The 14,466-nt window shown below is 39.2% G+C and overlaps 1 protein-coding gene across 1 annotated transcript; it reads left to right on the forward strand.

Annotated features, from left to right (window-relative positions):
• Positions 1-2,147: 2,147 nt before the first annotated feature.
• Positions 2,148-6,353, forward strand: LOC307131342 (extracellular calcium-sensing receptor-like; the record flags this gene model as incomplete). The annotated part of the gene is made up of 6 exons (XM_079824941.1): positions 2,148-2,368; positions 2,496-2,787; positions 3,023-3,811; positions 3,889-4,116; positions 4,606-4,729; positions 4,856-6,353. The coding sequence occupies 6 exons, from the start codon at positions 2,148-2,150 to the stop codon at positions 5,752-5,754; spliced, it is 2,553 nt and encodes an 850-aa protein (XP_079681067.1). The 3' UTR covers positions 5,755-6,353.
• Positions 6,354-14,466: the final 8,113 nt, after the last annotated feature.

The raw sequence follows: 14,466 nt of genomic DNA on the forward strand, positions 1-14,466 counted from the left end.
AGCCTGTATCAAAAAAATGAAACGATTTTCAGTGAAGCTTTAGGTGTGTTCGACATCGGCTGTGGCCGGATGCAACTGATCAGCGAGAGTAGCCGCGTGCAGGCGGGGAGGAGCTACAAACGGAGACGTGAAGACGGATACTTTATGCTTCCCGCAGTGACGCTCGCGCTGTGTTTGCATACTTTATCAGCTGAAGTGAAATAAATGCAATATTTGGCAATACACAGATGTATCAGAGACATTATTGTCATGCAATACTTTATGTACTGCGTAATACAGCGGGTTTTTGAACAAGAATAACATTCAACATATAAGCCTACACTATCAATGAAGTGGGGTCTACGTTTTTAATCAGTTTTATTTTGATAAACATGACAATATAACATCGTGACTACATGAAAGGAGGTTTTACTGTTATAAAAAAACAATTTTGAGCGCATTAGTGGAGCTGAAGGTTTTAGAATAAACACGAAACACACGTGATCGCTGTCATGCGGTGAATCTGGCCAATCGTGGAACAGCTGTGTTGTCATCATAGTCCGTGCAGCCTCGAGCAGACGGTCTGGTGAAACTCGAATCGCTCTTGCGGCACTTTGTTGACATACGTCACTGTTACGTGGCGTAGGCGCTGCCTCAAGTAGGACAACATTTCTAACCGGCATGCACTGCTTCAAGTCAGCTGCCGATCGGTCTGTACATCACTGGGTGAAGTCGAACAAGCCTTTTGTATCGATGCTTGATTCGTACTATCAAAATCTCGTGACCAATGACATCCGAAGCTTCGTTTCACACACACCCATGTGACTGCTTCGTACTCTGATTCAAAAAGGTTTAGAACTGTTGTATTGCACTAGTTTATTGTTGCGAGACTTTGTCATGGACTATTTACATTTTTCCGGCTACAACTGAATTCCCATGGGACTTCAGTGCAAGACTACAGCGAGCCTAAAACACTATAGGTGAATTTAAAAAATGGTTAAGTTACTAAACGCATCTGTGACCATACAACACCCCTTAACTATTTTTCAATTAAATACATTTTCTATATTTTAGTTCAATAATATTTATTTAATATTTTGAGGAGATCTTTTGGTACTAAATATGCCTACTATTTGTGTAATAATTATGGTCCATTAATGACCATTTAATAAATTACAATATTTTTCTTCTAATATTTTTCTTATTTATATTATAATTAGTGTAGTAATTAAGGTTAAAATAGAGAATTCCAATGCAAAGAGGCAAATTAGAGTCATTTTGTGGCTGGAAAAATAATATATTTCATTTGTAATGCCATTACCCACTAGGTGCCTGTATCGCTCTTTAAAAAAATATACATTCTAGTTGCTCAAAAAAGTATTACAGATCATAACTGCTTACTCATTTTTAGGTTTTGCATTTGAATACATATTTAGACATGATCAAACACTAGATTTCTTTAAATGTGAAATTGTTAAACGTTAATAACTTGCATCCTAATATTTTTAATGATACTTATATAAGCACACACAAGTGAATATTAATGAATGCGAGCAAATATAATTTAACCCAAGAAAAGTTTAAAATAGAGCTAAAAAGGCAAACTTATTTTTCCTTATATGTACAGTCGGCTATATACATTTAAATTGAATTGATACCGAATCAAGATCGAAATTTATATTTGTGCCAATCACCAACCCCAAATACATTTGTGCTACCCTTTATATTTGTGCTATCGACATTCTACAATACACAGTCATAACACTCAATAGTGTTATCAGCAGTGAGGGCTAAGCCCCCCTAAGGGTGAAATCCTTGAACCGCTCCTGCTGCATGTCCCTAGGACAAAATTTTTTAGACATTACCACCAAACTATCAGTATCGGCAGATGTCATTCTGAAAAATCAGATATCTGTGTAGACATTTTGTATCTGTGCATCTGTAGACCTATATGTTTCTTCCATAATGAAATGAGTGCATATATTTAACTAGAGTAAATGATGTATTATGCCAACCCCTATATGTTTCTTCCATAATGAAATGAGTGCAAATATTTAACTAGAGTAAATGATGTATTATGCCAACCCCAAAGGGTATTTTAAGACACAATAAAGCGCAGCACTACCCTTGTTCTGCCTCAGAGGTTCCTGCCCTGCATACATACTGGCATGGCAAAGAGGACTGTGTCACTGCTGCCACTGATGCTGGTGGTGCATGGGGTCTGTGTATCACCTTCAGCACAAGTCTGCAGACTGCTTGGTCAGCCTGCCCTTCCTCTACTTTCTGCAGAAAGAGACATCAACATTGGGGCAGTTCTCTCACTTCACAAAAGTGCTCTTTTACAAAACCATAATTTCACTTCCAAACCAGAGCAAACAACATGTGGCAGGTCTGTATATAGTAATGACTCTGTAAGACCTTAAAATTAGAATTCTGAAAAAAATAAATATTGACCATGTCTTTGGGATGATTCATTGCAGACTTTAACATAATCGACTGATGCTTTATTTTCACAGCTTGAACTTGCGAGAATTTAAGTTTCTTCAGACACTGATTTTTGCTATTGAGGAGATTAATAACAGCACACAGCTGTTGCCTGGTGTTTATTTGGGCTATAAGATATATGATTCCTGTGGCTCAATAGCTCAGGCTATCTTCTCAGGCATGGCTTTGATGAATGGTTATGAAGAGACTTTGAGTGATACGTCCTGTTCTAGACCACCAGCTGTTCATGCCATTATTGGGGAGTCAAACTCCTCTCCCACCATTGGCTTGGCATCTGTAGTTGGTCCATTCAGTTTACCTATTGTAAGAACTCTTATCTGCTGCTTGTTGTCATTTTGAATCAGTGTATGATGAACATCAATGTTCTACTAGAACATGCTTCATAAATATATGCTTCAAGTTATATTTACTCATTGTAATATAAGTATACAGAAAGCAATGTTAAATGTTGTTTAGACTACAGCACTTTTTGTAAAGTAAAAAAAGGTATGTGGAATCTGGTTAATATAATTTTCTTTATGTGTGCCTGTGTACGTAGATCAGTCATTTTGCCACATGTGCATGCCTGAGTAACAGAAAAAGGTATCGATCCTTCTTCAGAACAATTCCCAGTGATTATTACCAAAGCAGAGCACTGGTTCAGCTTGTCAAGCACTTTGGCTGGACTTGGGTTGGGACAGTAAGGAGTCGCAGTGACTATGGCAATAATGGAATCGCAGCATTTGAGGAGGCTGCAAAAAAAGAAGGGATTTGTATTGAATATACAGAGGCCGTATTTAAAACTGACCCAGAAGAGCAGTTTCTGAAGACAATGAAAGTGATAAAACAGGGCACCGCCAGAGTGGTGCTAGCTTTTATGGCATTTGGAGATTTTGTCATCCTCCTTAGAGTATTTGCACAACATAACATTACAGGCATACAGTGGGTTGGCAGTGAATCCTGGATCACTTCTCGAAATCTTGCAGAAACAAAGGAATACAGTTTCCTTTCTGGAGCTGTGGGTTTTGCTATAGCAAATGTCCAGATTGTGGGCCTGCGCGAGTTCCTACTGAATGTGCATCCTGATCAAGAACCCAAAAATAAACTTTTAAAAGAATTCTGGGAAACTGTTTTTCTGTGCTTTTTTGGGAACAGCGGAAGTAATGATTGCACTGGCTCAGAGAGACTGGCAGAGCTGCAAAACGAATACACTGATGTATCAGAGCTACGAATAGAGCATAACGTTTACACTGCAGTGTATGTTGTCGCACATACACTACATAATATGTTAAAAGACTTTGGTTCCTTCACCAACAGCAGCAAAGGAGAACGTCCCACACCACAAAAGGTATGTAGGAGCACAAAAGTAAGGGTAAAAAATAAATAATTTAATTAATTAATAATGTTTCTGTGGTTTCAACTTAGGTGTTAGAATATATGAAAGTTGTGAGCATCACTGTTAAAACAGGTGAGAAAGTTTTCTTTGATGCAAGCGGTGATCCAGTGGCAAAATATGACCTGGTGAACTGGCAGCCTGCTGGGAATGGAGGTCTGCAGTTTAAGCATGTGGGTGTCTATGACAGCTCACTGCCTTCAGAGAAACGTCTTAAAGTCAATCAGGAACATGTGCTATGGGCAGGAAACAGTGGACAGGTACGTAACAAATTATTGAGAGCATGTATACTGATAACTGCAAATAACTGTTTGAATTATGAAACTTACAGCATCGGAGAACTTAATATTCAACAATATTATTGATCCGACTGTACTGACGCTGTAGAATGAGAACTGAACTGAGCTGGATGATGGCATCACTGTTTTCTGCAGAACTGCTTTATAGATTAAATTAACTAATGTAATAATTGATTATCTTTACAACAGAACTGAATCAACTGAGCTGAACAACAGGCGAAATGCATCATTTTCCTGTTATCACTGTAAAGCTGCTTTGAAAAAAATCTGTATTGTATAAAGCACTATATAAATAAAGGTGACTTGACTTGAATAACAGTTATCTAGATGAAAATGCCTGAAAAATATATGAAAGCAGGGTAAAAGTTGGAAAAATGATTCCACAATTTCAAGCAAATACTCAAATTCAAATAATCACTTGGCTCTTATATGAAAACCTTTTTCTCATAGTTGCCTGTGTCCGTGTGCAGTGAGAGCTGCCCTCCCGGCACTAGGAAGGCTGTGCAAAAAGGAAGACCTGTCTGCTGTTATGACTGTATTCCATGTGCAGAGGGAGAAATCAGTAATGGCACAGGTAAAATAGTACATGCTGAATAACTCATGAAAATGTGATAAAGTGAAGTGTAATACTCTCCATTGGTCAAGTGACTTCATGATGCATTTCCCATTTGAATAATATATTCTTGATATTCCTTCACAGATTCTAGTGACTGCTTTCCTTGTGATTTGGAATACTGGTCGAATGAAAGCAAAGACAGATGTGTGTTAAAAGTTGTTGAATTCCTTTCCTATACAGAAATCATGGGGATGGTGCTTTGTATTTTCTCCATCATTGGGGTGTTAATAACATTAATTGTATCTTCTCTGTTTTATTTTCATAAAGAAACACCTATTGTCAGAGCCAACAACTCAGAGCTGAGCTTCCTGCTGCTCTTCTCATTGACTCTTTGTTTCCTCTGTTCACTTACTTTCATTGGTCGGCCCACTGAGTGGTCCTGTATGTTGCGTCACACAGCATTTGGCATCACTTTTGTCCTCTGTATATCTTGTATTCTGGGGAAAACAATAGTGGTGTTAATGGCTTTCAGGGCTACACTTCCAGGAAGTAATGTCATGAAATGGTTTGGGTCTCTTCAACAGAGACTCAGTGTTGTTTCCTTAACATTAATACAGGTGATTATCTGTGTGCTTTGGTTAACAATATCCCCTCCTTTCCCATATATGAATTCAAGCTACTACAGAGAAAAGATAATCCTAGAATGTAAATTAGGTTCAGCTGTTGGTTTCTGGGCTATTCTGGGTTATACTGGCCTGCTATCAATCTCATGTTTTGTTTTAGCTTTTCTTGCCCGAAAACTCCCTGATAACTTCAATGAAGCCAAGTTCATCACATTCAGTATGCTCATATTCTGTGCTGTCTGGCTCACATTTATTCCAGCTTATGTCAGTTCTCCTGGGAAATTTACTGTAGCTGTTCAGATATTTGCTATTTTAGCTTCAAGTTTTGGTTTACTATTATGCATATTTGCCCCAAAATGTTTCATAATTTTGCTAAAACCAGAGAAAAACACAAAGAAACAAATAATGGGGAAATCTTAATTTTACTTAACTTTAAACTTGAAGACAATCATGTTATTGAGCAAAATGTATGTAATATTTTTTTCTCTATATTTGCTTCCTTGCATTTTTTGAAAGTATGGAGTGTCATTTCATTGTTACACCGACAACACTCAATTGTATTTACCACTCTGGCACTCGACCAGTTAATTTTAGTCACTTTTTAAAGGACATAACAAATTTGATGGTGAAAAATATTTTAATGTTAACTAAAGCTCTATTAGATTTGAGTCGCATGGCATCATATTCAAAAACATCAGTAAGAGATTTAGGTTATTTAATTGATAATAACCTAAAAATGGACAAACACATTAACTTAGTGGTCCGGGTTTGTTTTTATAATTTGCATTTGTTTTGCATTTGTTAGTTAAAACAAATGCAAATTACCATTTTTGTCAAATGCAGATTTTGAAAAAGTAATCCATACCTTCATTCTATTGTGGCTGGATTTTTGTAACTCTCTGTATTCTGGCTTCACTGCAGCATCTTTGTCTCGATTATAACCAGTGCAAAATGCTGCGGCGAGGCTCTTAAGGAGGGTAAAGAAACACAAATAAATTATACCTGTATTAGCTATTCTTAAATGGCTCCCTGTCAATCTCAGAATTAGGTAGAGCATTTTATTTGTTTGTGTATAAATCTTTAAATAACCAGGCCCAACTGTAAGGCAAACCTTTTAATCCCGTATAATTCCTCCAAAACTTGAGTTGCTCAGATAATCAAAAACTTCATGTAGTGCCTTGTTTACATAAAGGCGATTGAGCCTTTGCACTAAAAGAGACTGTGGAATTGTTCAAGAATTAGCTGAATGCTCACTTAATGTTGGTAGCGTAGTTAAATTTTGTGTTTTATATGTTGTCATTTTATTGGTCAACGTGTGTCCTTATTTTAGAAATAAGTCAACCATGGTTGTTTTAAAATTTCTATATAAATAAACTAGACAAAAGACAAAGACAATAAATAAATTTCTGCTAGAAAATTCAGCACAAGAAAACAGAGATAAGTAACTTAAAAAAGAGAGATAAGTATTTTGTGTCTCAGGAAATAGTAAAAATAATGTCTTCAAGCTAAAACATATTTTATAATTACTAAACAGGTGTCTTACAGTAATGGTTGCAACACAATAGCAGCACTACTTTCAGGGCTGTCTGACCATTAAGTTCTGCTCTCCACAGGCTGTGGCAGGCTCTGCAGTGTAGGCCGGGTCAGCACTAGGCACAGTGGACTCTCAGTGACCATCTTCATGACAGCAATGTTCTGGACCGGCATTGTATACTTCCTAATAAAAAATGACATTGACTTTTTGCAGTTAACAAGAAATGGCATTTAATTTAATGGCTTTTCCCCTTACAGCTTTAGGAATAAATGTCATCAAATATTTCCTCCAGTAAGCCATATTGAATTGTATTGGTTTTATAATTTAAATGCACACCATTTTATGCATCTTATGTGCATATTGTATGTTAAACTTCATACATCTTTCATATTAAATGCAAACTGTAGACTCTGAAGTCAAATTACTTTTATTGGCAGTTTGTTAATCAATCTATTCAATTCCATGCTCTAGTACTGTTTTTGTTTCATCCAACGCACACATTCTGTTTCCAAATAGAAAGTGTACTTGATATACAATAATAATAATAAATATAGCTGCAAGCAGCAATTGTCGTGGCCATGGGCGTCACTAGGTCCTTTTTCTAAACTTCTAAACTTCTGTCCGGCCCCCCTAAAAAAATGTGTGATTAACCTTTCAAACATATGAAACTGGCGGGAGGCTTCGGCTTCGTCCCGTCTTTTAATCTGCATTAATCAGCGTGTTCTTCAATCCGCAGCAGCGCCGAACAGAGCGCATGTCAGAAGCAGAGGTGTGTGCATTGATCTGAGCCTCATTGGTCTGTCACCGCTCGTCAATGTCAAAATATTTGAGAAAACCAATTAAATCAGAGTAGGCGGGCTTTATGCTCACACAGAAGCTGCTGATGCTGAGTGCGAATTTTAGCAGCGCGACTCAACGTCAAGTGCAAGATATGTAAGTAGCTAAATTAAAGGGGGGGGGGAAACACTCAGTTTCAGTCAGTCTCATGTCAATCTTGAGTACCTATAGAGTAGCATTGCATCCTGCATATCTCCGAAAAGTCTTTATTTTTATTATAATTATAAAAGGAAGATGCGCTGTTCCGAGTCTTTCCGAAAAAAGCCGTGCGGCTGGGGGCGTATCGTGTGGGCGGAGCTAAAGAATGTCGAGCGCGCGCCGCTCTTACTGTGTTGAGTGCGTCTGAAAGCTGCGTCATCCCTAAAAGCGGGAAAAAACTTTATTCAACATAAAAAATGGCTTTTAATCGGATACAGCCATACATCTATGATCCGGAATCAGACACAGAGGCTGAAGTTGAACAGGAGCAGCAGCAAAAACGACTAGAGCAGGACATCTCTATGTGGTATAAGTTACACTAACTATTTAATATGCTTAGTGGCTTGTGTTATTTACACATTTATACTTTAATTATATCGTGTGTGTGTGTGTGTGTGTGTTTACGCGTGGTTTGTGTAGACATGATTTGTAGTAAGCGGACTGGTTTTGCGCGTCAGGCTAGTGTTTACATAGAAAGACATGGAATAGTAGCGCATTTGAATGAAGAAGCGCGCTTATTAAGTTCAACATATTTCCCCATTCTTTGTGTATTGTTGTTTGGAGTGCTTTTACAATACACAAACATACACATATAGTGGCCAGCTAAACAAATGTACACACTATACATCGCATGCTCCATTGATCAATACGTGGTCATGTTTGGGCTACTTGATGGGCATAGGCAAAAACATACATTTGAAGCAGTCTTACTCACTGCCTGCGGTTCCAACGTTGGGACCTTTATCGTTGGGACCGCTCCATCCTTCAGTATTAGGCGATTTGAAAATCCGGAAAAGCAAATTCCATCCACTTTTGCCTTAACGCGGGGTTATTTGGCTACGAGCCAGCGCTTTGATGGGCGTAGCCTATTGCTTTCACGCACTCTCTCTCTCTCTCTCTCTCTCTCTCGCGCGCGCTCTTCCGGTAGAATTGTCCGTACGGCCCATACAAGGAAATTCCGCCCTGTTGACGTCAAGCGGACCCATGATCAAAAAAAACTTTCCGAAACTTATGACTAACAGGAAGTACTAATTTTGGCAAAGAAATACTCCCATCAAACGTCCACCTTAGCTTTTGAAACTGTGTCCATGTTTAGCATGGGAATCCAAGTCTTTAACAGTGAAAAAAGATCAGTATGCATGAAACAGCATTTCACCCCCCCTTTAAACATTTCATATTTGACAGCTGCTTCTTTAAGTCAGAAATGTTAAACAAAGTACAAAAATATTCACGCAAATTAATAAACTTTTGTCTAATTTCACCATTTTGATTTGAAATAGGGCTATTCAATGTAATTTATAATATAATTAACAAACAATAAATATTAACAAAGTAATATTAGTAATAAATGTTTTAAAATAATTTATAATAAATTCATTTAATACATTTAGTTTTACATTTAGTCTGTTAGCCTTCAGTAAATTAACATGTCTACAAAAATGATTCATAAAACACATAATATCAGTTAAACAAATGTTTACTTTCTTCACTGACAAAAATGGAAAAACTTTATCCGTCATATCAGCCCACTGACATGGTTTTCAAGCTACTGTTATCTATTTTATTTGGCATTCAGAACATTTTAAAATGCACATATGTAGAAAAGAAATCTAAATTTTCTCGAGGGGCCATGCCCCCCAAACCCCCATAACCTCACATTTGGGATCTCAGTGATTATAAACCTGCCTATATTGTATGATTAAGGGATGTACAATATGGTCATGCAGAATAAGGCAATAATATTTGCTTTATAAGTAATAAAAAACAGCCAATATCCTAAAATGCATACTAATAAGCTACTAGTTAATAGTGAGAATTGGACCCTAAACTAAAGTGTTTTTTTTCCTATACACTCTAAAAAATGCTGGGTTAAAAATAACCCAAGTTGGGTTGAAAATGGACTAACCCAGCAATTGGGTTGTTTTAACCCAGCGATTGGGTTGTTTTAAGCAAACTTTGAAAATGAAAATCCTTGAATTGCCCCTGGTCGTGGCCAAGCACAACAGAAGCATACAACAAAGCTAGCAGCAGACCAACTGCAACAATGAGTAAATAAAGGCATTTGGAAACTATTTCAAGCAAAAAGGTTAAAAAAACATAAATACATTGAGTTGTAATGAGATATAATTGCTTATAATACAATGTCATTACAATTTTTGACCACAAGGGAGTGCTGCCCTGAAACTTTTTGAGTACCTTCAGGGCATGGTGACGTATAAACGCATACTGAGTTTCGTAACGAAACTCCTGGTCGGAGCAGGGCGTGGAAAAAGCGTGACTCCCGCACTCAGAAGAGGAAGGACGTCGGACAAGTGACCCGGAACCAGCGCCGTGGAGGGCCACGTTGGGATCAGTCTCCGCCTCCGAGGAGGCGCTAGACTAACGCAGGCCCTTCCTCCTTCTAACAATTCCCTTTTCCCCAACGCCTCTTACATCAGGCGGTGGGCCCGTGATGAGCGGGAAAAGGAAGTACCCCAATCTCTGACGGCCCGCCAGGCCTGGTGTGTGAGAGCGCCCTCGAGCGGGTCGGTGGTAATGTTGCACCTAAGCACACACATTATGAATAAAGATTGTGGGTGAATATCAATGGCGCACTGCAGGCGAGCGGGTAAGTCCCCTGTGGGGAAAATATCAATACATTTTCTGTTCCATGCTCCCTGCTGAGGATTTCGGGATCACTTTGGAATCGTTGGATATTTCTGTAGGGCCTATAGTTCCCCTAATTGGACGGCCAGAACGAATGCATTTTACAAGCCAGTTGCTTTAAAAGTATATACAGCAGGTTTTTGCTCGCTGTTGATTACGTTTTTTATCTCTATAGTAGCCGCCTCAGGGTAGAGCGGTCTGCGTCTTCTCTCAGTGTAAAACTGGCTAGAGAATCGGGATCAGACTGTTGCAACTACAGTTAGATCTAGAGCCCATTAAAACAAAACAGGTATAGATCTATTTTGGCTTACGCTTCTAGGGTTTAAAAAAAAAAAAAAAAATGTCCCTAATGTAGCCGTCTCTTACGTAGAGTCGTCCGGCCAAGGCCCGCCCCCTTTCCTGCGTTCGGGGTTTTTTACTAGCAATGCAGATGGTGCTGTGCAGGATGTGATAGCGACCTAGCCAGTGGTCGCTTGGAGGGGTAGGCCATCTTTTTTGTTTGATGTAAAGATGTTGTATATGTTGTTCAACTTTGCCCTCCAGAGCTAGTTGTTTAAAGCCGCCAGTTCTTTGGAATTATACCTGGCATGTGGCAGTACTCCTCTGTTAAAACAGGGTAGATTAGAGTATTTCGCTAACCTAGCTCTGTATCATTCTGCCTCACCCATGGCTTGGGTTGAGCAGCACTTCTTAACCTTTGTGAAGCAAAATTTGTTGGTTTGGTAGTGAGCTCCCTTGTAGCCAGAGCATTGCCATGGCTGACCCCCTTGCATTTAAACGATAGGCCGCTTCAAAAGCTAGGTCCTTCATTGGGCGGGTGGCGTACGTGGTACTCCCCCCGTTTAGGGGGTCCAGGGCGTTGTTTTGCCGAGTATTCTGTCATGAGTAATGTAATTAGGTTCCAGAGCTTGTAGGCGCTGCTGGTAAGACTGCAACTGTCATACAATAGGCCCGAAAAGTGGGCCGCTGGGATGGATTAGCCCCAGGTTGAGACCTTGGGGAAACCAGTTGGCTGTGAGCAGCCAACTTGGGCAGTCTGGGCAGTAGACTCCGGGTCAGGTGGTAGGCCTCAGTAGGCCTCCTTGCGAGTGAGTCCCGACGTTGGGGAGGTTAGCGGTTAATAGCTGCAACCTAGATAGTGTTGGGGTAACAGCTTAGGACCCAGGACCAGTAGTGAAAAATGAAGACCAGGAGTCAGGAGTCAGATTAATTAAAGAAAATTTACTGAAGAATAGTTTGCAGTTTCATCAGCAGAAGCCAGCTTCAAGAGGAGTTCGTAGGCCGCGCTCCCTCTAACAGTCTCCCCGCCTCCGTCTAACGTACATACAATTTTCTGAACAGTTATACTGTTTTCAAGGTCTAGACACGTCATTACTGCCATGTGGAATGATTCTGATTGGTTCTAACAACATGCAATGTAAGCAACTTTCCACTCGTAGACAGATAGGGACATATATCTCTCAAAATGCGTAGACTCGGTGTCGCCCAGGCCCAGATTAATCCTCAATGACCTCGGAGGTCACAGAAAAGACGCCTCAAAGTCTGGAATCGTTTGCAGAAAGGACCATCTCCAATACTGAATCTGCACAAATCATACAACGCACACACACAATACTCCAGAGAATACCAGTTTTCATCAAGGTCGGGACATCTTAACTAACTATCAACAAAGTCCTTCTTCAAAACATGCTGATACTAACTCTAGTTCAGAAGTGAATTTATTCTATTTAGTAAGAAAGAAAAGTATTATCAGAGAGGTACATTTCTGTTACATTTTGAGTCCCCAAAAGAGTCACATAGCTGTAACATAGATGACCCCGGGGGTCGCTTTAGGAAGACATACAGTTAACACATGCTGAGCTCTTCTCACTTCAAACACCAAGGACATTTGCCTGTAAGCACGTCTTGACACAGACATCAGAGCTGGATTCAAAACCACAGAGCAACTAAAACACTACAATATCCAAAATCACTCCTTGAATTTAGAGAACTGATTTATCAAAATGTAGGAAATGGTTATAACTTGAGTATCATTCATTCTTATTTTAATATTGAACATAAAATCATTCTTGAAGGATATGTGTCTGATGAAGAGACAAGTGATGTTTGGCTTGACCCTTGACCCTTCATTCCCCCCTTTTAGACCATATGTGGGGGTCCCATACCGCCACGTCTGGTCTACAAGTGAGGTCACTACGGAAGGTCAAGTGGTGACGCATGTTTCCCGTTAGGGTCACAATTGTCTCTTCACCTCATCACGGACATGCTGGCCACTAAAAAGACCAGTCCCCGTTTTGAGGCTCTTTACCCCTTCCACTCACAAACAGGGCCCCAATGTTCTTCTTTTCTCAAAACTCCTGATCAACAAACTGATAACGTGCTTTCTCTCATTGAGAGGGGAACAGACAATATAGTACAATAGTTTTCATACAATTCTTGAGGGTTTCAGTAAAAGGAAATATAAAATAAAATAAAATAAAATAAAATGAAAGACAAATCCATATTTAATCTCTGGAAGCCGGGCTAAATGAGCAATCTCTGTTGCTGCATTCCCATCAAGTTAGAGGTGTGTGATGCTTCTAAAATCTGAACACATGACTGAAATTTGCAAGGTTAAAGTGACCAGAATGATCTCAGCTGACCCTTGAATGCCAATCTTTAAGGTGTTTCCTTGCTCTCAATTATGCGGTATTTGGTGAGCGGTATAGAGGGGCCAATATTAGGGCAGGGGCTGCCGTGTCCAGTCTTGACCTTGGCCCCTACGAAACACAGCTTCCCCTCCCACAGTGATGCTGCTGGCCTCACAGACATCTGCCTCACCTCTCATACACACCTCACATAAAAACACCCCCCTTTTGGGAGGTGCCCCAATGGCGGTGACCCCCATTGGCTTAGGTTGTCCTCCGCTGGCCAACAGAAGAGCTTACCCGTCATCGGCGAATCACCTCATGCTCATTGGTCATCGCTTAAGATCGTTGACCCTCAACAGGATCCGATATTCTCTGGAACCTTTTGGAAAGTGCATTCAAGAGTCAGCAGAGCCCCGGGTCTGCTTTCAAATGAGTAAAAACATGGAGACAGGTTAATAATAGTTCCTGATCACATAGTTTTCCTGATACGAGTGTTCTCGTCAGACATCATACACGCCTAGGACAGACCCTCAGTCACCACTCAGAGACCAAATACAAACTTTAGAAAATATAAAGGAAGAAACAAAATCATACCTAGGGAGGATCATTCTTTGATTATAAATTTAATTAAGATATATATATACAATTATATTGGAGAGGCAGTGGATTCTAGAACCCACCCTTTAAGTTTCTACTGAGGCCAATGTGGGGGTATTAATGGTCTACCAATTTAGGCTGGTTCCTAATTTCCAATTAAAAATAGGATTGTAATTACTTTTTCAAAACAGACCTTTTCAGGTATAAAACTCAATAGTGGCCTGAAATAAAAAATAAATAAATAAAAAGTAAATAAATAAAAATAAACAACATAATAGTCCATCCAATTGCATTCAGTCTCATATAGCATGCCCCACCTCAAAAGAATAGAAAATAAAATAAAACATTCATATCATCCATCTCATTATTTCCACTTAAAACATAAACTTGTTCCTAATTTTTACTCAAGAACCCTTTTGCTAAATTGACTTTTTCCAACAGGCCCATGTTCTCCCCTCATAGCCCACATAACTGTTGATGGACTTATCCATAAAAAGAAAATCGTTAATGTTAAAACCTTTTCATCAAAATGACTTAATTATCAATTCGTATTCCATTCAATAAGCTTGTTCACTCATCTTTATCTTGTTGACATTATGCTTAATCATACTAAATACCAAATTATTAATCACCATGTTATTAGTAAAACATTTAAGATCATTCATCAGGGTTTTCCTTAAAGTACCCTTT

This window comes from Gobio gobio (genome assembly GCF_949357685.1).
Source record: "Gobio gobio genome assembly, chromosome: 9".
NCBI lineage: Eukaryota > Metazoa > Chordata > Actinopteri > Cypriniformes > Gobionidae > Gobio > Gobio gobio.